General features: G+C 30.6%; 1 protein-coding gene across 1 annotated transcript; it reads right to left on the bottom strand.

Moving 5' to 3' along the window:
* LOC143082915 (myomodulin neuropeptides 2-like) lies at positions 1-23979 on the bottom strand. Its single transcript, XM_076258924.1, has 2 exons — positions 23770-23979; positions 1-1171 (listed from the first exon to the last, which is right to left on the bottom strand). Exons 1-2 carry the CDS (start codon positions 23819-23821, stop codon positions 267-269), a joined length of 957 nt encoding a protein of 318 aa, XP_076115039.1. The 5' UTR covers positions 23822-23979; the 3' UTR covers positions 1-266.
* Between the last annotated feature and the right edge of the window lie 1522 nt (positions 23980-25501).

Genomic DNA, 25501 nt, shown 5'->3' with positions numbered 1-25501 from the left:
TTATAAACTCCTATCTGATTTATTAAATAGATCACAGAAATGACATATACACATGAGCATTTTGTACAAAAATAACATCCTTCATTTATAATTTTGTTATCAGATGAACATTTATTGAAATATTTTACATAGTCGTAGCGGTTGACTTGTCCCGTGAATGGCGGCTCCCAGAAGAACTTCTTTAGCTTGTCATCACCAATATTTCAATAATTTGCATTAAAGTCGTTATGAATACGATTTGAACCAATGAAAATTAATAATGATATTTATTGCTGACTTCTGCCTAGTCGAAGCATTGGCATGGCACGTTTATCACTTCCTCGACCTAATCGCATCATTCGTAAATTTCTTTTTATTTCAGCATCATCAGCAGTATTGTCATATCTTTTACCTAATCTTAACATCTTAAATGGTCGTTTTCCTAGTCTCAACATTGGCATTGCTCGTTTCTCTTCTTCATCGTCCAATGATCCATCGGATCTGCCTAATCTAAGCATATTCATTGGTCGTTTGCCTAATCTAAGCATGTGCATTGCTCGTTTGCCTAATCTAAGCATAGCCATTGCTCTTCCTAATCTTAACATGGGCATTGCGCGTTTTTCTTCGTCCAGATCAGTAACATAATCATCTTCTGTGAGGTATCTACCAAATCGAGGGAGTGGAACTGTTCTCTCTTCACTGTCTTTGACTTCGTCTTTAATATCGGCAATTTTTTCTTTGATATCTTCAAATTTCTCTTCATCGTAAACATTTTGAGGTGGGACGTCTGGTAAAGAACGACGGTATCGGTATTTTCCTGGACGAGGTCCTGGGTTAATCAGACGTGGAGAATCATCGTCTGCGTCATACAAACTCATTGATCGGCGTTCTTGAAATTGTGGATCTCCTAAAAGTCGCTGTAAAAGCATTTGTACTTCAACGTCCTTACCATATCTAGGTAAAGGCACCTGTCTATCACCTCTCTCTTCTCCTATTAATGTGTTAATAATCACACGAATTTCTTCTGGTGTATATGATTCTACACCCCGTCCAAGTCGAAGCATAGGCATGGCACGTTTTCCTAATCGTAACATTTGTAATCCTCTACCCAATCGTAACATACTTAACCCACCTCGTCTGACTCTGTTAAGTTGGCCATCGTCGTGACTGGACTCAGTTACTTTTGAAGAACCTGAAGAACAAGAATACGATATGTTTAATTGCTATCGGAAATTCTACGTTAAGTTTAAAAAGCTTCAATGGTGTTGTGAATATTGTACTATTTGATTCTAAAAGCAGAATTGTAGAATCTTAGGAATTCAAATTTTAATTTATTAATGTTCTTCACATATACATGAAGGTTTACTAGAACTTTCAGTGACACTTGGATAAAAACAGAAATGAGTATTCAACGACCGATCTTTTGTTCACCTATAAAGCTTGCTATGATAACTTAAACTGCTTACTGCGTTGGGAGACGATAATTTTGTAAGTACATGGAATTAATAATAATATGCTGATCTATAATAGTTCCACGAAGATAAAATACGGTATTCCTTGTTTCTTTGTTTGTTTGTTCCTTTTTGCATTTTTATTTTTTGATATATACTCTAGGTGTTGCAAACAAATGTTGTCTATCTGTAATTTTCATGGCGTTTTAGTATGACATATATTCCAAAGTGTAATCAGCAATATTGCATTATGGGGCGACATATTTGATTTATCAACACGTTAAGTCCATGTGCTGGCATTCATTAACTGAGAACATTCTTTTGAGTGGTATTATCAATAATTGTTGTGCACGTACTTCTGTGTTGTAATCTATGGTACTGTTATAAAAGACTCCGTGTTGGAACTAATCTTTTAATGCAGTTTTTTTTTTTGAGGTATCGGTAGAGATGAAAAAAATAAAAACATTTAAACTTAACCTCGACTTATGTTCTTTTGTATGTCCCAAACAAAAAAATCCGCCAGTGTTCTTCTTTAGTTGTATCTTATGGTGTATGGTTTTTTTTTTTTTTTTGTCATGAAGGGAATTTGGTATTGATTTCAGATTTTTTTTAAAGTCTCTATTAAATTTATCTACAATTATTTTGAACTTGTGACGGTTTAGCGCTTGATATAGGATCTAAGCCCTTTGCTATTGGTGAAGACATTGTTGATTGTTTGTCTCTTTTTTTTCGTTGGATTCCTGTCCGTTTAACGTTTAAAATTCGCAATAGATGATATATATGATAGATACATTCAAGGCTACCAAGCCTTGGTGTCTTTCAATCCAATTTAAGTAATTGAATATACAGACCCATCTGACAAAAAGGCTATCATACGTGTAATTAATAAAAACAAATCAATTGAGAAAAAAAAAGATTTCCAGCCCTATTACTGACATACAATAATCTAACCTTTTGTATATCCTAGATCACATTGCTATGAAGCCATGTGTCATTCAAGAGATGATAGAATATTATATTAATCTGATCTCAGTGGTTTGTTAATCCAATAAAATTAATTACATATTTTGTTTTACATTCGGTCAAAAAAGTAATACTTTTGAAAGGAACAGTCTCGTAAATCGTCAAGTAATAACGAATTAAGTTACCAAATAGAGTTTTAATTGACATCGTGTTTAATTTAATTATTCAAGAACGGATTAGTTTTCTAGCGATATCTAGCAACAGGCGAGGACAAGCTGCAGTCGTTATATACTTTATTTGATTAAAAAAAGTACGAATAAATTGGATGGAAAACAATGCAAGTTAAACACTTTATAACCGCTATGGATTAAATAAGATTACGACTGTGGTCACAAACTGATTTTTTATTGCTGTTTGGTTTTTGTAATGAATTGATAGCCATGAGAAATGTCAATAATGACGCCGACAGTTTCCGTTATATTCTAATAACTCAAACAGTAAGATCATTACCCTAACTATAAACCATACAACAAATAGTCATACGTGTGACGGCTATGATATCTGACCGAGGATACCGCAGAGTACTACGGTAATTTCATACTAACAAAATACAAATTTCAAAGCTTTGATATTCTTCTAAGCTGTCTAAAAGTACATTTAAAGTAATTAAACATTGAGTTTAAAGAGTAAAATATTTGATTTGAAATCCATTTGCATGAACAGGTTGACCAATATATTATAATTCTTATGTAGTTAAATCAGTGCATACCTTCATAAGTATTAGAAGGTACAATAAAAATCCGTTATCATTGGGATACGCGTAGGAGAAAAAAAAAAGAATTCCCTTGTGGCATAAGGGTTACTTTACGAACTTAGTTATATAACTATATTAGCATTACTTCCCTTTTAAGTAAACAAAATATATTGTGGAGTAATTTCACAATTATGCTTAAAAGTGTGAATGGTTAGATTATGCATTATTGATTTAATCTGTAATCCGTTTGATTCACCTGTTGCATTAAAGAAATAGGTAGAGAGTTGTTATAGCGCTGCTTTTAATTTTTCATTAATGATCTTGAATTTTGATAAATATAAATATTGTTTCATGCACAATGCTCCATGTCGGTATATAAATAAGAATCGTATCAAGAATGTTAAAACTTACAAAACTTAATGAAGTGATGATGATTGATTGAAGGTTACTTTACGCGAAGAGGCAAATATGTCATGCATTTTTTTTTTCAGATCGAAACCAAGAAGACAATACCCATTTGAAGGATGATATATATATACAATGAAATAGGAGATGATCCAAAAGAAGAAAATATAATAGATAAAATGAAAGACGTAAGTTCCGTGTTCGGGGTGAAAGCAACTGCTTTCTAAACGTCAAATTCTCATCAAGTATTTACCATCTTAGAATTCGGACGACACATGTGGGCTTGAATCTGGTATTGGAAAAAAAAATAGTGCATTAGGGGGAATGACAGAAAAAACATAACTTAATTTTTCAGTCTGGTTGTCTTCTCACGTTAAATGATAATACATTGATCAAAGTGTATCACAAATCTCTGTCTGATCTCACAATAACTTAGTTTTTATATGATGTTATTGTCTGATTCAGGCCATGCTGTTTTGTTATGGGTTAATTGTTATGTACAGATATCAAAACTGCAAATCTATAACACGACAGACATTATAAAGACTTATTTAATTATGTTTATCGTTATTTTGGTCATGACAGTTACAGAATGCCTCATCGTTTATGGTTTGTGTCCAGTTAACCTATGATATTATAGGAAAAGTTATATCTTTGAAAATCACATGTTGTCATCCAGCAATATCATGTATTTGCACGTACATGATATTAAACATTTATAAAAAAGAGAAACATTTTGCTGGTTAGTCATTTGATTCCTTAAAAAGTAAATTTGCTCCAAGTGAGAATTCAAAACTTATATAAAACTAATTAAAAAGAAAAGAAAAGAAGAAAAAAAAACAATATTCGGACTAGGTGCTTCAGTCCATTTATGAATTTATATTGATATAACGGATTATTCTTATTATATCACAGTTTTAAGTAAAAATTCGAAAATGTGAAAATTACAATGTCACACTCCTAACTAAATAATGAGGAAAAAATGATAGGGAGAATATGTAGGTGCATGTGTGCAACCCAGCAACAAAACACTGACAATACATATACTTGATTTGAACTGTGGTGGATAATTGTCTCCTTGGTAATCATACCGCACTTCCTTCTTTAATAGTCTACATAAAACGGTCTTTAAGAGTATACACGCATCCATACCATACGAAAACAATTTAATAAAAAAAATATTAGTATGAAAAAAGCTTATTTACAAGTAAATACAGTAATTGTGAGTAGAAAAAGTACACAAAAATTCCAGATTTATACTGGTGTATTACGGCTACAAAACACTCATGTATAAGTGACGCTCGATGCGGGAAAAAAATGGCCAAATCTAAAACGTTGTCATAAACGAACATTGAGGACCCGAAATTTAAGATATGATTTTAACGTCATTTGTTTGCTGATATAGGCAACATCTCTTCCTACTTATAAAATGTCTAATATTGGCCACTGTATTTCCCAAAATAAGTTTGTTTCAACAACTTTCCTTCACAAAAACTGTCAGTGATTGTATCGATTCCAGTTACTGATCAAGATATGTTCTTACATACCAACAAAGACATCACTACATGTATATAGATGAAAAAGATGTGGTATGAGTGCCAATGAGACAACTCTCCATCCATATGCTTACTTTTGAATGGGAAACTGGGCGACATTTGACTAAATCAAATACACCGAAAAGAAACGCCTACATCAAAAATATTTTGGCTGTCTTGATTTTCAATGACAATTTTTAAATGGACAAAAAAAGTTGATTTATAAAACAATTGAAATTAATTGCATTCATAGATACGTACAAAATTAGTGCACCATTTCCCGAACAATGTCAATAAATGCATATGGCAGGATTATTGATTTGTATGAACAGTAATAAAAAATCGTTTTGTTATTATTAAGAGAGAATATGACACAATAAAATCGGGAAAAGTCGTTTTGCCATATCGAAAACCTTATCAAACTCATAAATTCATTCGTTAATCGAAAATAATTCTGATTGTTATCAAGTAAATAGTTTACGAATGCTTCAAAAAGACCGCCTTACTTGCTAAGCTAATTAATCATTCAAGGGAAAGATCGTAAATGTCTAAAACACCAATCACTTCTAGTTTTATACACATAAACATAATAATTAAAGGCGCCGAATTTGTTGGGCATTAGTTCATAGCTTCTTGATTAAGAAGTATTTCAATTTCTTGCAAAACTAAACTGGAAATAACCACACTGCACCGTCTACAAGTAGGCATACAATACATGTATTACATACGAGACAAAATATACATTTTTGAAGGTTTTTAAACCGTATTTCGCAAAACACATGATAAATTCCCTTTGTAAATTCTAACAGAATCTGAATTTTAATACATGAAACTAAATGTTATTGTCTAACAATGAGTTCGAACCGAAAACGTCTCGAATCTGGTATTTTTTTGGGGGCGTGTCTACATGAAGGAAATTAATGCAATGTGTACGAAATCTGTGTACATGGATATAAAAATGTAGGAAGATGTGGTTTGAGTGCCAATGAGACAACTCCCCATCCAAATAACAATTTATAAAAAGTAAACCATTATAGGCCAATGTACGGCCTTCAACATGGAGCCTTGGCTCACACCAAACAACAAGCTATAAAGGGCCCCAAAAGTTTGACTGTCCCTCTGGTATCTTTCGTCCCTCTTTTACTAGTGTAAAACCATTCAAACTGTAAAACCAACGATCTAGTCTACATGTACATAATATGTCTAATAATGCAAAATTTAAGAATCAGTAAATCAAGCTTATATTTTTATTTGAAATGTATCCACCTTTGATATTTGTGGTTCTGTAATTGCTTATTCATTCAAGTATATATGATTTTGTTTTATCTCATATTACATTGAACTTTTTCTATGTTTTGTTGATAGTATGTACATACATTTCCTATCATATTTTTGTCATTTGAAAAAATGTTTTGTGTATAGATGTATGGTGATAATGAACAATAGGTTAATTGTCCAGTGGCAAATGTTACATGTTTCGGCACAAGAACTTACAATTTGACCCTTAGTTTGTACTAGACCGACATGCTAACGATGTTAAATTAACTTAAGGTAACAGTCCACACGAAGTCATGTCGCCCATCCTGAATGCAACATCCTGACATCGAATCAACACATACTCTATAAAAACATCATGCTTAGCAGTTGAGCAGTTACTTCAAGTTATTGGTTTAACACGACATGAGACCAAACTCATCACCTTCCGTATTCGACGGGCGCATTATATCACAAAACCATCGATGCGGTTGTTTATGTATCTTAGTATTGGGCGAAGATGTCCCTCATATTAAAGCCGTTGTGAAGAAAGTAACCAAAATAGTCAACAAACAAAAAATCATACCAAAACCAAAATGGCGACCGACCTTTCCAACTGTTCTTACATTTCGGTATATGTCAACACATTATTTAAACGCTCACCAAACGCCTCCGGACACCGACCGAGTCGACAGTGCGAGGACTGACTAGCCAGTAAAGGTCGTAAAACACTTCCATCATCTAATGTTAACGTTGTAATATTTTTATATGTCTCCTTTACTAATCATGTAAATATTATATGCTTAAACCCAACTAATATTGATATTAAAATTAAATGATTAATTTTATTATATTTGCTTCATTCATTCACTATGAGTGCAAGCAATTGGCGATTTAGTGCTAAACATATGGTATGAACATTAATTTTTTTGTCAAACAATATATATAGAGCAAATACTGTCTACAATTTATGACAAAAACAAGCAAAGACCCATCGAAACAACATCTGATAAACAAATTTAATAATACTTTTAGATATTTGGATGATGTTTTGGCTCTCAATAATGACAACTTCAGTATGTATATTTAAGAAATTTATCCTGCTTAACTTACTTTAAATAAAGCTAATACTAACAATGACCACTGTCCTTTCCTCGATCTTGATATCTATATCACTAACAGAAAGCTGAATACTAAAATTTATGATAAAAGAGATGATTTTTCATTTCCTATCGTTAATTATCCATTTTTAGATGGTGACGTTCCCTTGTCACCATCTTACGGTGTTTATATATCTCAACTTGTACGATTCGCTCGTGTATGTAACAATGTTTTAGATTTTAACGAGAGAAATTTATGTATTACTGAAAAATTATTACACCAGGGTTTTCGATATCATAAACTAGTCAAAACATTTACTAAATTTTATCATCGGTAAATTATCATTCGTAAATATAGCTCAACATGCAGACTTCTTATACGTTCAGGTATTTCACATCCAATTTTTTATGGAAATATTCTTTATAAAGCACAAAGGTGTCAGTATTCACCTCAAAAACTAACAAAACCTTTGAATAGACTTATTAAGAAGGGATATAGTTACGATACTGTTGTCAGGTCATTAAAGATTGCATATTTTGGCGTTAATATTGATTCACTTATAGGGTCTTTGCATCGGAACTAAACACATTTATTCAAAAACCAGTTGTTGGCATGACACGGGTTATGTTCTTCTCATATATGTTATGATGGTATGATACTAAACCCCTAACGGGAAGGATTGTGCCTGATGTTCATATGATGAAATCATAATCTTTCAGTCAGTTTAATTGAAGTCTGGAGCTGGCATGTCAGTTAACTGCTAGTAGTCTGTTGTTATTTATGTATTATTGTCATTTTGTTTATTTTCTTTGGTTACATCTTCTGACATCAGACTCGGACTTCTCTTGGACTGAATTTTAATGTGCGTATTGTTATGCGTTTACTTTTCTACATTGGCTAGAGGTATAGGGGGAGGGTTGAGATCTCACAAACATGTTTAACCCCACCGCATTTTTGCGCCTGTCCCAGGTCAGGAGCCTCTGGCCTTTGTTAGTCTTGTATTATTTTAATTTTAGTTTCTTGTGTACAATTTGGAAATTAGTATGGCGTTCATTATCACTAAACCAGTATATATTTGTTTAGGGGCCAGCTGAAGGACGCCTCCGGGTGCGGGAATTTCTCGCTACATTGAAGACCTGTTGGTGACCTTCTGCTGTTGTTTTTTTCTATGGTCGGGTTGTTGTCTCTTTGGCACATTCCCCATTTCCATTCTCAATTTTATTTGAATTCGAAAACAAATTCCGTTTTTTTTTTTTATTTCTATCTATTTGGTCACAATTAATGTAACAGTACGTTTCCTTCATTTTATCTTAATTGCAAAGTACAGAAAGAAAGAAAAAACAAATTCGACCTATGCAATACCTTGTCTCGCTTTAGTTAGAATAAGATTAAAATTTAAACTTTCCAAGCGCGATTTTTTAAATGCCAAGACTGCTCTAAAGAAGAACACAGACATCGCATACTTTTCCACATACTGTGTATGAAATTAACAAAATAGTTCTAGTTGGAAACATCAAATATCGTTAGTGCTAAAAATTTAGCACCACATGTGTTTAATTATTAGTAAACAATATTAACAATTTGTTAAATTAATAGCACTTTGTGAATTTCTCAAAAGATCACAAATTAAATTATTTTAACATAAATGGTCGTTAAAGGAAATGATTTGTTTAGATCTCAAATCATTAATATGTTTCTGGTTAATATTCCATTTTTGTGTCTTTATCTATACTGAGTTTAATAAGTATCACAAAACATATTTTCTTTCTGTGTCTTTGTATATTTCGCAAATTAATATTGCTTTATAAACGTTTCACCGAATATGCATTGAAAAGAGCAGTTTTTGGGGGTTTTTTTTGGAAAATTTAACGAACGTCATCACGATTTGGTTGACCGTTATGATATATCTGTTTCAAAGATGACGACAGATATGTTACGTTATTACGTCCTCTTTCCCTCAAATTTCACCTACCAATTCACACTGATTACAAGGTTTGTACTTGTATGAGCAACACGACGGCTGCTGCAAGTGAACAGGATCTGCTTACCGTTCTGGAACACCAGAAACCTTTTATTTTTTGGTGGTTAGTCTTGTTCAGTGTTTAGGTTTTTTTTCAGTGTTGTGTTTTTCATATATATACTGCTGGTTGTCTTTTGGTTGTTTTTTTATTTAAGGTTATCATGGAATTGGCTTTCACCTCTTTCCCTCTCTTTTAAAGAAATTTCGCTATCAGGTTAAAGACTATTTTTATCATTAGTTCTGATATTTGTATTTAACAGAGCTGCATTATATATCTATACCTTTGTCATTGATTTCGACACATACAATGTATACATTCCTATGCTGTCGTGATGCTTTTAAATACAATATATTAAATTAAAATTAATACAAATTTTCGTTTTAAAAGCTCAAATGATAAATCTTTCAATTTAAATATAAATTTAAATTGCTGGAGAATTATTTAGGCATACAACGTCAAAAAAGCATTTAAGAGCGAGTAAAGGAATAACATTGATTGATTATGACACAAATGGCTTCGCTTTGCAGCAGTCATTTAACTATGTACGTGCTTCCGAATAAGAACAACCGGTCACAATGTTTCCTTTTAAAAGGTGTTAGGGAATGTGGCCATCACTTCTATTTAATGTCACGCATTTCACTCATTTATTTAACTCCTTAGTATATAGAATTCTAAATATTGACAGCTTAACAGTATGATAATAGACATTTTATCGATATTATTTTTAGAGTATGATAGTATGTTCTAACAAGCATTATTTACAAACTTGTAACATTGTAAAATGGTTATCATTTTCACAAAGAACCTCTAAAACCTCTTTAAGTATTTGAGTAATCTATTGTAAAGGGTGTTGTTCAGTTTGGAAAAGACCTTTTAACACTAATCATACTATAAGAGCAAATGGAATGAATCGGAAATACAAAATGAGAAATTAAATCAGTTCCTATGTAGTCTTTATCTTGTCACACTCTTCATTAATAAAGAATATTCGATTGGACTCTTCACGATCAATTACGATTTAATTTTATCTGATAGAGTGTCCCATGGACCGTTAGCATTTATTGGGGGAATGTATAAAAATTGGAAATTAATTGTGAAAGGTTGGACATACACCTTGCTTTAAATCTGATCAGATTATCAATAAAACGTTTAAAATAATAAAAATTACGCAATGTTACTCAAGCATAGTGAATAATCTGATGGCAGGTAAATATGGCGTTTTCAGCAGGCCCTGACAGATTATAACACTTTGATTGTGTACATTAGATAATGGTCTGGCATTATAATGGATCTGAAATTGATTGTTAAGCTGAATGAAAGTCAGCTTTTATCACCATAGTGGTAATTCTGGTAAATATAAATTAGAAGTGTTAACTCACAGTTTGAAGTGTAAAAATTGATAGTATATTAAGTGATGTAGAAACAAACAGTATAAATGATAACAGCATAACAACTTGGGGTCTATCATATTATCTTTATAGGTTTTTAATTGCTCAGTGTGTACCTTATGTATATCTCATAACGAATTAAGTCTATTATTTTCAGCGAAGTCAGAGCACCTGAAGTCGTATTCACTCCTTAAAGTACTGAGTAGAAAGTGATAGGCAAGTACAAATGATAATACAAAAATACAAATGTAATATTCAAATATATATTGTGTGTGAGTTTTAAAAAAATAACAGCTGCTTGAGTTGATTCTTTATTCTGATTATTAAAGAAATCAAATGTAGACTTGATTAACATTTTGCCAATCGAAGATTCCAAAATCTTAAGTAATCAAATTGTATTGTCAAGATCAGCATTGATATGCATTCTAAACTGTGGAATACCTCAAACAGACATTTTAAATTAATTTTTCGTTGATCATATGTAACATATTTGTAGTCATAAACAATTGATTACTGAAATGTTACTGAAACAACATCAGTATTTTTTTTTTTATCGACATAGCAAGACTTAAATAATCCATTAGTTTATTTTTGCAAACATTCTCGTGAACCATTAAAGAAAAGGCAAAAGAAAAAACAAGTAAGCCAAAGGTAAAAAAAAGTCTACACTAGTCACCAATACTTGGCAACAAGGGTCAAACCCTGCTCATGACCAGGACACATAATGATAAACTGAATCCATGAGGTACCGTAATATCAACGGAGATGTTAATTTCAATAACATATTTTGTATAAAAAATACAAATAGGTTTGTCTGCATCAGACTTGTCAGTGACGCTCGAATCAAATCAGTTGGAAGGCCAAATAAAAATCGAAGATTAAGAGCAATTAAAAACAGATTCCGAAAGATGTATCAAATACTGCAATTGCAATACATGCATGAAGACAGAAACATTTTAGTGTATCGAATAATATTTTATAAAATGTGATTTTTAAGAAAAGGAACGAGCATATCAATCATATTTCATGTCAACAAAATATGAAGATTACTGGACCGATGATACTCTCGTGAATGAAATGCCAAACAGTAGTTGCATCGTCCAGTGGTTGTACAAAAAAATCATCCAAGATACCAATGTACTAAAGACTATTCGGTAAGCCAGGCGCGCGTTTGAATTATATTTATCGGTGCTGGAATCATAACAATTTGAATCAAATAGAGATTATCTAAGTAGTCGTGTCTGTGTGACAAAGATATTCCTAAACGATCAACAAGAAACAAACTGTTGTAGTTTTTTTTAAATGTTTTGTTTTCTAAAAGTTCATGATTGAACATATGAAATAAAAATCACAAATTTGATCATTATTCTTGATAATGTGTATCCTTCATTTCTTCTGCTGAAGCGTATACAATACATGCAGTATACGCAAATGGGAATTTAACTGACCGGATATATCAATGTAAACGCTAATTTCTTGCAGGAAATATACGGTTCAGCTATTTTCTAAGTAACTAATTTTTGTTTATGAGTACTGTATTAATTTTCATAATAATTTCTAGTTGATTGAGGTTGAAATACTATCTTTGTTCTGTAGATAAAGGCTCTAAATCGTCTTTTATTTGACAACTAGAACGGTTTTCTAAACCCTTATTTAAACCAGCCACATTATTAGGTCGATACAGTAACATTCATCATATGGTGGTCTAATTCCTGAAGTATATCTTATTTCACGATTAACTAAATATAGTTTTAAATCCAAATTATCTTCCTAAAGATATATCAATAGTCGGCTTTACTGGTACAATTATTTCAAATGAAGTTGAATGGATTCGATTTACTTAATCTTAATTAAGTAATGCCATAATACTCAAATTTAACTGTGCATTTCGCACTGTAATTCACAGCTTGATGTTTATGATTGATGTTATTGGAAATTTACCAAGTATTCGCCAATAGGGTAGCGTTAATGGATGACTTTGACACGACCAGAAGAGGGCAAACCTTGAAAATATTGGTATGATATTTGCACTTGATTTGTCTTTGTTTTTAAGACAAGTTTTATTCCTCATTCAAGGAAAACGATACCAAAACGAATTTGAAAATCACATTTATATACAAACTAGACGAAAGATCACTTTAACTGATACATTTAGCTAAATAAAGGTACATGTAACGGTAGTATATCGCTGTTCATAAGTCATAAATTGATTCGGAGAAAACAAATCCTGGTTACAAACTAAAACCTAGGAAAACAAATCAACTATAAGACGAAAACAACAAAACAACAGAGCACTGAAGTGCAACAAAACAAAAACCGCAATGCAACATAGATAGCTTAAAAAAAGACCAGGAAAAAGGTAAACACCTTTTAAATACAAATGTATACGACAAAAGAAGGCATATTTGGTCATGGTCGACAAAAAAAAATAGGTTTCAATTAAAAACAAAAAAAGCCCATTGATCTCTATATGTGATTTTGATTTTCTGTCATCTTACTTTTTCTACTTTTTGAGTATTTTGGCCTCAAGGATCAATACACACATATCTCTTAAGTGATTTCAACAGAACCCTGTCAAGTTAAAGTACACAGGAATACGAAAACAAGTTTCTTTAATTTTAACTACCTCTCCATGAATTGTGCACATTCTTTAATCAAAAACTGTTAACATACAACGAAATTATATTTATGATCTTCGTATGTCAGTAGCTTTTTTTCTAAATGCATTCTTTTGCATGAAATACTGAACTTAGACATAATTAAGAAAATGGACAACGTCCACCCACAAAAAAGTCCAACGACATTTATTGCGACTGTATCTGATGCTTTGAAAAAAATATCAGACTTGGTGCTATTTTATTGCTTTAATTGGTACGTTCAGCCATTGTTTTTGTTCAGTGGTTTCTTCGTTAATGGCGATTTTATTGCTAATAGATACAATGTTAGTGTCTATTGCTCTTACTGGTGGGAAATGGATTAGTTTCTTAATGTCGAGGTGCAAGCGAATCACCGCATCATCGAATTTGATAAGAAGCTGGCCTTATAAAAGGAAGTGTAAAGTGATTAAGTACGCTATATTCGACCATGTCTTGAAATTAGAATCATTTGAAAACTTAAAACTGTGCTTTGACCTTAAATTGATTCTTTTTATTGTTTAATTCTGATGCTAGATTATTCAACTTCCTAATACTTTTAAAGATCGGTATAGTTTATATGTTAAAGATTTGTTTACATATCAAAATTAACAAACGTGCCTAAAGAATTTTGGTTTAGAACATGATAATAATAGTATTTATACTACTACTACCACTATTACTACTACTACTTATAAAAATTATGCTAGTTTAAACAAAGTTTATTGTCCAAAAACATTAACAAGAGAATCAGTCAGAAGTTTTGCAACTTAGAACGTCTTCTCCAAATGATGATGATGGTGATAAAAACTATCAATAAAGCATACCTGCTTCAATTTTGACAAAAGATAAATGATTAAAGGTTCACGTTCTTATTTGGATATAATTTATTGGCCAAATGAAAGTATACATAACTAACAAGTTTGCACCATAAGGTGAGCTGTAGTTGTTAATTTCTGTGTTCTTTTGGATCTCTTTTGGAGAGTTGTCTCATTGGTAATAATACCAAATCTTCTTTTTTATATTAAAAACAGAAATGACTTACTATTATAATGAATATGCTATTATTGTATAGCAATATAATATTTCCAACAGAAAGTAACCAAAAGTTAGCGTGCAATAAATTCTTATATTGCACTAGTGCAATAAATCTTCAAAATTCCTGACGTCATCAATGACAAAATCTTAGTTTAAACCAATATTTACTTTTAAATATTATATTGCTATACAATAACAGGGTTTTTGCATGAATATTGAGGAATTTTGTCCCTCGTAGAACATATATTGCACTCGCAAGCTCGTGCAATATAAAAATCTACTCGGAACAATATTCCCCAATATTCATGCAATAACCCTATATTATTGGTGAGGGTCTTTAAGTGATTAGAGAAAAAAATGTAAACCATCACTTACAGTTTACAAATTTAATGGGACTAGGCCGCAAATAGTTGTTATTTATCTTTTCCTTTTTATGATTATACATTTTTGCAAAATAATGCTAATGTGGTTTGTTGAATTCATGTTATAGCCACCGATTGACCTTTAGATTATGACAGGTTCTAGTCATCTAAATAAAGATCATTGTCAACAATAAATAGATGAAATCGTCGTATTCCAGTTTTCTATCTTGAATATCTAGGATAATAAAATCAATCAAAACATAATTAATATTATGATAATTAGTCTTTTATCTCCTGGACAATGCCTATCTTTTAATTGCAACAATTAGGTATTGGATAGATTTATTCGATAAAACCTTTTAAATTGTTTACAGCAAAAGTGGAGGAGTATCTCAGAGATGATCATATTATTGACACTATTAAAGATACAAATTTTTGAAGTATGCATTATATGTCATTATGATAATTTTATCATGGCTTTACAAATATGGAAATTTTCCGATGAACTCTGCAATTATATGCAAGTAATGAATTCAACTTTGTTGGTAAAATTGTCTTCAAATGCCACTTAACTGATAGAAGTCACTTAACTGTAATCGGCCAATTAGAGAAAAATATAAAAAAAAGTCGTTCTATAATTTATAAGTGGGAAGAGTCATGTAAAATCATGGAACCATTACAAATGATAAATCGAAGGTTTCAGGAGCAATTATTCCAAATATTAATTACGTCATAGTTGGATCATGCTTAAACCCTTCCAGCAATTTTCTTTTGAAAAACACAAGAAATGATGAAAAGTGTCGCTTATAACAACTTGCAATATCAAATAATCTAATTTGTTAATGATGTAGTTACATTTCTCAATGTGGCGATGCATAATTTGTTTTGGTTTGTTAAACCTGAAATCAAAATGTCTTATTTTAAGTAAATCTTTTAGGTTTTCAAGATAATTCTGACAATGCATTTGCAAATCTATATACTTAAAACATATGTTACAGTGGTTCTGATGGTTTCCCTTCACGTTATGAATTTGGATTGTCCACTTGGTATCTTTCGCCTTTTTTGGGTTGCAATTATAGGAAAATCAACAAAGTTGCATAACTTGCAATATTATTTTATAAATTACATTTCCTTAGTGTGGTCATTTTAAACAAATAAAAAAACGTTTTGGCAATACCACTTCGAATTACTGGTATTTTTCATCTTATTGTATTCAATCTTACTTATCTGTTGACCCTTAAAAAATGTATAATTACAAAACACTGTCACAAAATTGGAAGGAAATGACAGATACGTAGGTTCTGATATTTTACAGTTTAATACCCATGCCTGTGATCGTCAAACAATACAATTGCCATTATTTTGTACTGAAAAACTTAATTACAATTTTCAAGCAATTATAATGAGATAATTAAGTTATTTTCTGAACGTGAAGCATATCAAAGAACTGTAAAATTACTGATAAGGATAATAAATTTATTTACTAAAGGCATGCTTACAGACAGCGTTTATGTATTCTTTGATGTGAAAAGGGTATCTCAGAAATGAAATGAAGTGAAAATAAGTCTGATGATGTTTCAGGGAGTGGGACGAGCTTTTAGAAGTCTGAACAATTGGAATATCAATATTTGTGAAACTCAATGCTGTTGATGTCTCTATTTTGATTTAACATTTTACACATTATAACATATATATAATGTGTCTTAATATGGTAGATTTGTTTGAACTTAAAAAAAATTAAAGGTTTGGATCTTATTTTTGCCATGTCGTCTATCTTAAAAATCAAAAAGAAAAGAAAAGGGAAGTAAACGGAACAAACATTTAGCTTAAAACAACATATGAATTAATGTACAAAAACCCTTTCCTTCAATTTATTGCATGCAAAAAAAATCTATAAATAACGGAAATTTCTAAAAGTATAAATTTACAACAAAGTGAAGTAGAAACAGAAAAAATCATGACAAAAAGCTACGAGGAAAACAAAACAGAAAGATGACAGTAGTTAACCAATGATCAAATGTCGTAATTCGATAAGACACCAGATTAAAAACAAAAACTGAGCGACTCTCATGAACTTTCAAAAGGAGCGAGACATCGTATATGATTCCTGTTATGCATGCATAATCTGTCTACGTATTTTATATTTGAGAATAAGACACAATCGGTAAAATTATGCTAGTGACTGCGTACAGTCATGTCGGTCAAATGATTCGTGATGGTTATCTTAAAATTATGTAGTGTCGATGTAAGTCATTAAACTGGGTAATTTGGCTGAAGTTTATGGGTCAAGTACACTTTCATGTAAACTAACGGTAAAGAGGGAGTATTCAGTAGTCGAACATTTTAAATGTGATATGTACACGTCACACATAAGAGCAAAGAATTTGTTTCTTTTGAATAATGTGAAGTTAACAATTCGAAAAATGGAGTCATCATGTTTGTCGTAGATGATAGTTTGAAGTCGTCCATATGTGTCAATATCGATGAAAATAAAGGTCATGACTTGAAACAGACCATCTAGTTTGCGTTGTATTCTAAATTCCAAGTTAACCAGGATGTATCAGATGTAATTATTCATTTAAATGTGGATTATTGAGTGACAGAATATCATAAATACATTTGAAAGGGAAATAATAAAAAAAAATCAAAGTAAAAAAACAAAAGTCAATAAATACCTGTGCATAAATAATACCACAAGTATTAACCGATGGAATCAAGCGTGGATCTTCACAAAGGAAGATTTTTCGTCACCTAAAACAGACATGTTTGTCTTTGTTTTTCATTTTTGTAAAAAAAATCTGTCCAAAGAGACGATCCAGTCGCTTTTTCAATTGCAAATGGGACATAGAAGTGTATCAAAAGTTTATATATTAGTGCAAAATTGTACAATTGTTATTGTATATTTGAGAGTGGACCCTTACAAGTGTATTCGGTTATTTGTGATGCTAAGTTTTTCTGTAGAAATAATGACAGCGAGAACTTGAAGAAAATGGTTAAGTCCAAACTATTTAAGACCCGGCTATATATCGTTCTTTGTTTAGGTATCTAATATAAAGGCGGGAGAATCTCATCATTCTATTATAGTTTAATACTTAAAAAGAGTAGAACGGAATTGTGACTTTCTAAAACAGCAGGTTATAAAAGATACACGAAATCCACTAAAGAATTACTAACACGAACATAATCCCTTAAAGCGTCTTCCATATTACAAATCGAATCCAATATTTTGCTATCATAGTATTATAATCACATGAGATATTCATGAAAACTGTGTTGTAACCTGTTTAATGTATTATAATACATCTTGTTATTATTAGTTCAACACAAGTGAGAATATCATGGTCGTTATAAGAAAATACCACAAACCTACAAATATAAGTGACAACGCTATGGTTGGTATAATTAAAATAATACCACAAAACCTATTGAAATAATCTGATCAGAAGTTAGAAAAATACGATTTAGATTGAAAATAAGTTCTGTCACTAACAGGGACAAATATCAATTAATTAGAAAAGGTCTATTTACGATTAATATTCTAAATTGTCCAATGATTTGTTGATAATAAAATTAACTAGCATCGTATGTCACATTGCATTCACGAATCCGTCAAAATTGTCAACCAGATAACAGATTCCATGACCATGAGTTGCAGTAAAACAAATAATAACAGTCTACTTCTTCTATAGCCATGTTGTTGTGATGTATAAGTATATTAAGGTAGTACCTAACACTACAGGGAGATAACTCTGTAAAGTCAGCTAAACGTTTTAATTACGTTGTGTTGTAAAAGCAATATTAAGCTTCTCAAAGATCAAAATTGGCGTTTATCAAATTGCTATATAACCAGTGTAATTTTTCTGACAAAACGGTTTTTCAAATTTTTTTTAATTTTTAAATTTTTGTTAAAGTGTTAAAGTAAATACTCTGACAAAATTTTTTTGAAAATTAAACGAGCCAAATTAATTTTAGTGAAAGTGTTGGGTACCACCTTAATAAGTAAATATATGTGTGGTAAAAGTAGTAAATACTTTCTAAAGACAACTTTTTTATACATTTTGTCGTGTCGGAGCCTTTTACAATGGAGTATATAGTATGGGTTTTGCTTATTGTTGAGCCGTACAGTGGCCTATCGTAGCTTCAGTCCCTTTCATTTTGACACTGTTAGAAGATAAATATTTAAAATGACAAGTCATTTTCTATAATCTTATATACTTCAAATAAAAAGTCGCAAATAAAATAAGGATTACGTTTTTATTGAATATTTGTTAACATTACGTGATTTTCATTACTTCTGCTAGACAATAGGTTTTCATCTTTCTATTGGAATGAGAACAAAAAACAGGAAATATTTAAGCTTGATGTTGCTTCAATTCTTTATATCTTAATGGGGAATTCAATCATCTACTGACATTCATGCACTTTATTTATAAGACTGAGATGGTTTTAAGCATGTGTCTTAGATGCAGCATAATGTTAAAAAATAAGTTGAAGTAAATGGTTTCTGTGCTTAATTTGGTTACTGCATATATCGATAACATTAAAACATTTTTAGTTAGAAAAGTGTTGGCTTTTTTATAAATCTGAAATCCTCTCAATTGGTTTTGCAGTTTTGTATGCCTTTATATATCGGATAACGGAAACGCTCATCTACAAAATGTAGTGTTTAACTTTGAGGATTACTTAGATTCATTAAGTTCATTATGACTCGCATTCTAGTAGACTTAGAAGTAAAGTTTGATTATATTTATCATTGCTCTTCTTCAAAGAAATCCTTTGACTTATCTTTACCCTCTTCTTTCTTGTGCACCACCTGATTATGAGAAATACTTACTTATTTCTTTTAATATTCTGTTATAAGAAAATTATATGTACTTTCAATATTCGTGACACATTTTATGTAATTATCTTCACAACGTCACCTCGAAACCAAAGTGTTGATTCCAAATACTCAGACATATAATTGAATATAAACCCACCCCAGATTCGCGTCGTATGTATAAATATTTACACATAGACAAATGAAGCCGTATATGGATTGGCTGATTGAACTGCGATGCATATGTAGTACAATTGAATACTTTATTATCTAATAATTATCGTAAAATGTAACATGCAAATTAGCACTACCTTGATAGTTTCCCCAAACTTCAAATAGTTGACTTTAGTTTTAAAAAATCATAATTCCTTGTATTGTTGATGATATAATTCTTATTGAATTTTGTTATATAAATAAGAAGTTACAAAAATGAAAACATGTATTTTCCTGCTCGAATTCATTTACAATCTCACTTGATAGAAAACGAAGAGAATGTTTGAACATCTTTACTGTTTAACAAACAGAGAAGCAATGATTTAACATTGAATCAAAACTGAACTAAATTATATTCTTTGATATTAAATAAAGCATATTATACAATTTCATCAGGATTATCTGTTAATTTTACGGATGTTTTCTCCTGTTTTTCATGATTTGCTTCTTAATGAGGTCGTTGATGATTATTCTGTTCAACCTATCGATGGCGTGTTTGCATCTTCAGCTTAGGCAAGATTTTCCTTAGATGTTATTTAATTGTCTTAGACAAATATTTGATATAATTTTAATCAATCGAAGAATGTGATTATGGTATAAAAATCTTCAGTTTTATAATGACATTGTGTATTTTTAATTACTTTGTAAATAAAATTTTTTTATCAAATATGAGTTATAAGATGCGGCCCATGAATCGATGAACACGAACAGATTATCAAATCAACAGTATTTACTTTAAAGGTTAAAATCTTATTTAACATGTACTTCAGTTTACGATTTTATTCGCTGCAGTTTGAAAATATAGAACGAATTACTTTAACAAGTGTGAACATTGCAAGCGAAATCTTGATCGTCTCCTAGCAGACAGATTCTTTTATTTCTTTCATGAAAAGTATTGGATTTGCAATTTTTTAATCTCATATGTTTCTCTTGATTTTAACTGTTATATCTAAAATGTAATACATTTTTGTCACTCATTCTCATAAAACGATTCCTGTTTTTGTTATCTATCATGATTTGCATCTTCTTAATGTAATTATGGTATTTGATAACTACTGCTGCCTCTAATTTACCCTTTATTTACTGTTGCCTTTATTTACCCTTTAAGTTTAAGAGATACCTTTTTCTTATAATGATAAGGGAGTTTATTCCGATAAACGACATGCTTGATATCAGTAACGGGGAACAAGTTTCATAAAATTACCTTTTCGCAAACATATTTCCTTGTGAAAACACAATTCAAACACAATTAACTGTATATTTTTTGCTGAATGATACTATAATACTGAACTTGTGCTTTTTTATACATATTGCACTCTATATTATACTCTATACTATAGTTAAGAAGTTGTAATTATAATTTGCACTTTTAAACGAATACAACGTCGGCGAAGAAAGAGTAATGGTATACACTGGACTCTCGATTTGATAAATCTATTGTAATTGGTCTTTTAGGTTGTAATGTAGAAATTTGCGTATACATCTAATGAGTCACTTTATTAAATTCATACATTTGACTTTTGAAGGATAACAAAAATAAATATAATATGTCTACTGTTGTGTTTTTTTTATAACTTTCAAAGGAAATCCAAAATATCTTCAATGAGATATGTGACCAAAATAACTTTATGGATAATGTTTTCATTTAAATCATATCATTGTCATGAGTCTTGAATGATGACTTAATCGGTAATTCGGCAGAAATGATATCTAAATATTTAATATAACCACTATTGCGTGTGCGTGAACAACAATGCAGTTCTAAAACGCCCCTTGATGCGCATATTTAAAACTTATGATGAAGAAGTTACGTCGACTCAAATCTATAAAGTTTAATGTTGTGAAGTTTGATTTTGTGTGATAATATTAATCTAGCTGTTACATATATGTATACTATATTGTTCTTTTGGTTGACACTTAGACAGAATGTTTATTAAAGTCATAAGAAACCTCAAATCAAAAAACAAATCATGCATATGTTTTTTATAACTAAATGGATAGTTTTCATTATACAACTAATGTACATATACTTTTTTCTGAGGAAAATTCTTTAATTTGTCCATATTTAGAGGAAGTTTATTTGTTTTTAATTGCTTGCTTCCAGGAAGCAATTCGCCAACATATTTTCCGTATGCATAGTGACCTGAGCGTAACCCTCCTCGTAAAAATCCGGCGATCGCAATACGTATGGATCTGTCATTAAAATAAACAATTATCTGATTGTATATGTTAAACACGTGCTCAATACCCATGCTTTTTGTTATTTATTTACTATAAGGTGACAATCGGTAAACTTCGGCTTGAAAACACGGCATTTAATGAGCAGCCATATTTGTAAAATCATGACAGACAGAGAGGAAAAAAATTGACGATTATACGATGTATTTGCGTAAAAAATGACAAAATCGTGCACAGAGTTCTAAGTTTATGATATATACATGCATTGGTTCAAAAATTGGATAAACATTATGTTTCACCACTCACTAGTTTCATATGACTTTAAAGAAAGTGATATTATAAAATACTATTTTCGAGATTACCAAGAACTAAAAAAAAAGTTTGTTTTCTTAATTATCACAAATTAAATGTTAAGTGATGATCAAAAAGCTAAATATATACGCTTAGGTCAATTCGTTAAATGTGTTTGAGCGTTTGATTTTGCTGCAATTTGATTAGCGACTTTCCGTTTTGAATTTCCTTTGAGTTCAGTATCATTGTAATTGTACTTTCTAGGTAGAAAAATTAAATATAATATGCATTGTAATTTGATAAGTTATGACATAAAAGTATAAGTAAGCTTACAATACGGCTTAATAGGACAACTATTAATATAAATGGAAAATCTATTACAATATGTGTCTGGTATTATACACTAAGCTGAATATAGAAATGAGAGAAAAACTTAATCTTCACGATACGATTAATACCTTTAGTAAAAGATATTACATACGTAATTTTACTAAATCGACATTTAAAGCAATGAATCATCATTTATTTAATAAAGATCACAAAACAAAGCCTCTATTCAGATCAAGAAAAATTCCTTACTGTTATATCAAGTTTTGAACATTGCTGTATGTTGAATTGTTATAGAGGGGAAATCACAGGAAGTTGGTAGGTTAGCTCACAAATTCACCGTTCTAAAGTTTCTTTGATCCCGTGTACTTACACAATTGATAAAATTAACGTAAATAATATTCGATCAGGTAAAATTGATGATAATTGGGCGCATTCAATTAAAAATTAAATACAGAAGAAGATGCGTTATGATTGCCAATGAGACAACTCTCCATAAGAGATCAAATGACACGGAAATAAACAGTCATTTGTTCTAATTTTTTTTTAAAGATTTATAATTACATTTGTCTATTTCGCTTTCTATTTTCAGTTAAATATACTGTACACTTCTTATTAAGTAATCATTAAGTCTAAATTTCTAAAAGACTGTCTGAAGTTTCACAATTATAATATCTACTCTACGATGGTAGGAAACTAATTTAAAATAAGGTTTTTAAATAGTTGAACATAAACACTTATAAGACTTATAGTAACCTTTTTAAGTACAAGAATAGTTTTTCGCTATTTTCAATAACACATGGGCACACGCATGTTTTGTCGATATATTTTTTTCACTTTGAATATTCGTAACATTCATATTTCAAAACGTTGAAAGACAACTTTGTTTAATTTTTCTGTTAAAAAGGCGATAGACCACGTTAGCCTTTATACATTTAGCATACTTGAAGTAATATAGCTATCGGAATTTCATGAATAAACATTCTTTTATGCAAATATGCATTATTTTTAAAATAATGAAAGATAATGTTACCAGTTAACATAAAATATTACTCACCTGCTACTACATAAGAATACAAAACTACTAATAATGTAAAGCTGTATTTCATTCTAAGTCTTTTTTGAAAAACTTGGTAAGTTCCGTTGTTTGCTAGAAAAAGTATATAAAGTTGTTAAGTTTGTTCCTCTGAAACCATATATTAGAGTTGTCCTGTTACTAAAAGTGTATGTCCGAAATGTTCTTTTCGCTTCTACTTTGTTCCAAATGAAAGTGTCAATTTGAAAACACCTATTTATACTAAGTTGTCCAACCCAAGCGAAAGTTCTTTGACGCAAAAGATTAACAATCAATCCCTCATTTGGATTGTGACGATTTTGTTGTATCTCCGCCCTACTGAATATTCATTAATCTAAGATGCTGGAAATGCTTCTATCCTAAGTGAAATCGAAAGCTTATTTGGTCATTTTAATATGCATGGAAATAGACATTCCTCTGTTATAAAAGAACTTAATTGATTTTATGTGAAGTCAAATCAATGAAATGTATTTTGCTGTTAATTTAAAGTTATCATCGTACCAACAAAGGCTTGAAAGGTTTAATTATATTGGGTTGGCACATCAAAATATGGAACTTGACATCAACTTAACGTAGGCGAAACTTCCGCAGATGCTAGAGTGAATACAGGATATGGTCATTTTCTTAAATTGCTTACTGATCACATTTTACAAAAATGTATACAAAATACACGCTTCAGATTAATAATATTTAAAGGAACTACATTTTGTACTTCTGTGTGATTGATTTGTATTACTAATATTTTATAAAGTGCATTTGGATAAATTGTTTTATCGCAGTAATTAATTGTTATTTTTTCTTCATTTGCAACACGTGCTATCATTGCTGTCTAGGATTAACTTACATAAATAAGGCCGTTAGTTTTCTTGTTTGAATTGTTTTACATTGTCTTATCGGGGCCTTTTATAGCTCACTATGCGGTATGAGCTTTGCTCATTGTTGAAGGCCGTACGGTAGCCTATAGTTGTTAATGTCTGTGTTATTTTGGTCTTTTTGTGGATAGTTGTCTCATTGGCAATCATACCACATCTTCTTTTTTATATTAATTGAAAAAAATAATTCGACACGTGAGCCCAAATCGAGTTATATCAGTAAAATACTCAAACTATTAACTATATATACGTATATACTTCATTTTTAGCATTTGTAATTTCAACAAACAGACATTACGACTGAACACAAATTTATTAAATATGTATTTTACCAAAGTTAAAGGTTTTGTCAAAATTTTCGTTTTTCATTACGATAAAATACAGTCTGGTAGTTTTTACTTCCTTTTCAATTTAACCAAAGTAGCGAATATTGTATTACTGGTATATAGTTTTTAATCCTCCCACAACTTTCTTCGTATTTTCATATATTTTTGTATCTAAAAATATAGATTTGTATATATCATTTAAGATTTTTTATATTTATTTCTTCTAACTTTTTCCATTCTATATTTGCCTGTTGTCTCATAGACATATGCCTCGCATCTATCTATAGTAATAAATGTTAATATTGAAAAGACAATATTAAAAATTATATGTATCGGGTAGATAGGAAAAGATCTTTTATTTTCATTCGTAAGAAATTGAAAACTTGTATTTATCTTTCTGATGATATTTAATTAGATAATTGGTTTTTCTATCTTCTATTATTTATGTAATTGTTCAATTGATTTTCACCATGGGTTATTGGTCGTTTGAAAGTTATCTGATAAACATTAACCTTC

Source organism: Mytilus galloprovincialis, chromosome 7, assembly GCF_965363235.1.
Source record: "Mytilus galloprovincialis chromosome 7, xbMytGall1.hap1.1, whole genome shotgun sequence".
NCBI lineage: Eukaryota > Metazoa > Mollusca > Bivalvia > Mytilida > Mytilidae > Mytilus > Mytilus galloprovincialis.
Note: the sequence above shows the minus strand (reverse complement) of the source record. Positions and strands in the feature narration are given on the sequence as shown.

Excerpts from the sequence above, each read along its gene's own strand:
- LOC143082915 (XM_076258924.1), bottom strand. The coding sequence starts at position 23,821 with ATGAAATACAGCTTTACATTATTAGTAGTTTTGTATTCTTATGTAGTA. Across the intron at positions 1,172-23,769 it reads GTATTCTTATGTAGTAGCAG|GTTCTTCAAAAGTAACTGAG; the intron begins GTGAGTAATATT and ends CTTGTTCTTCAG.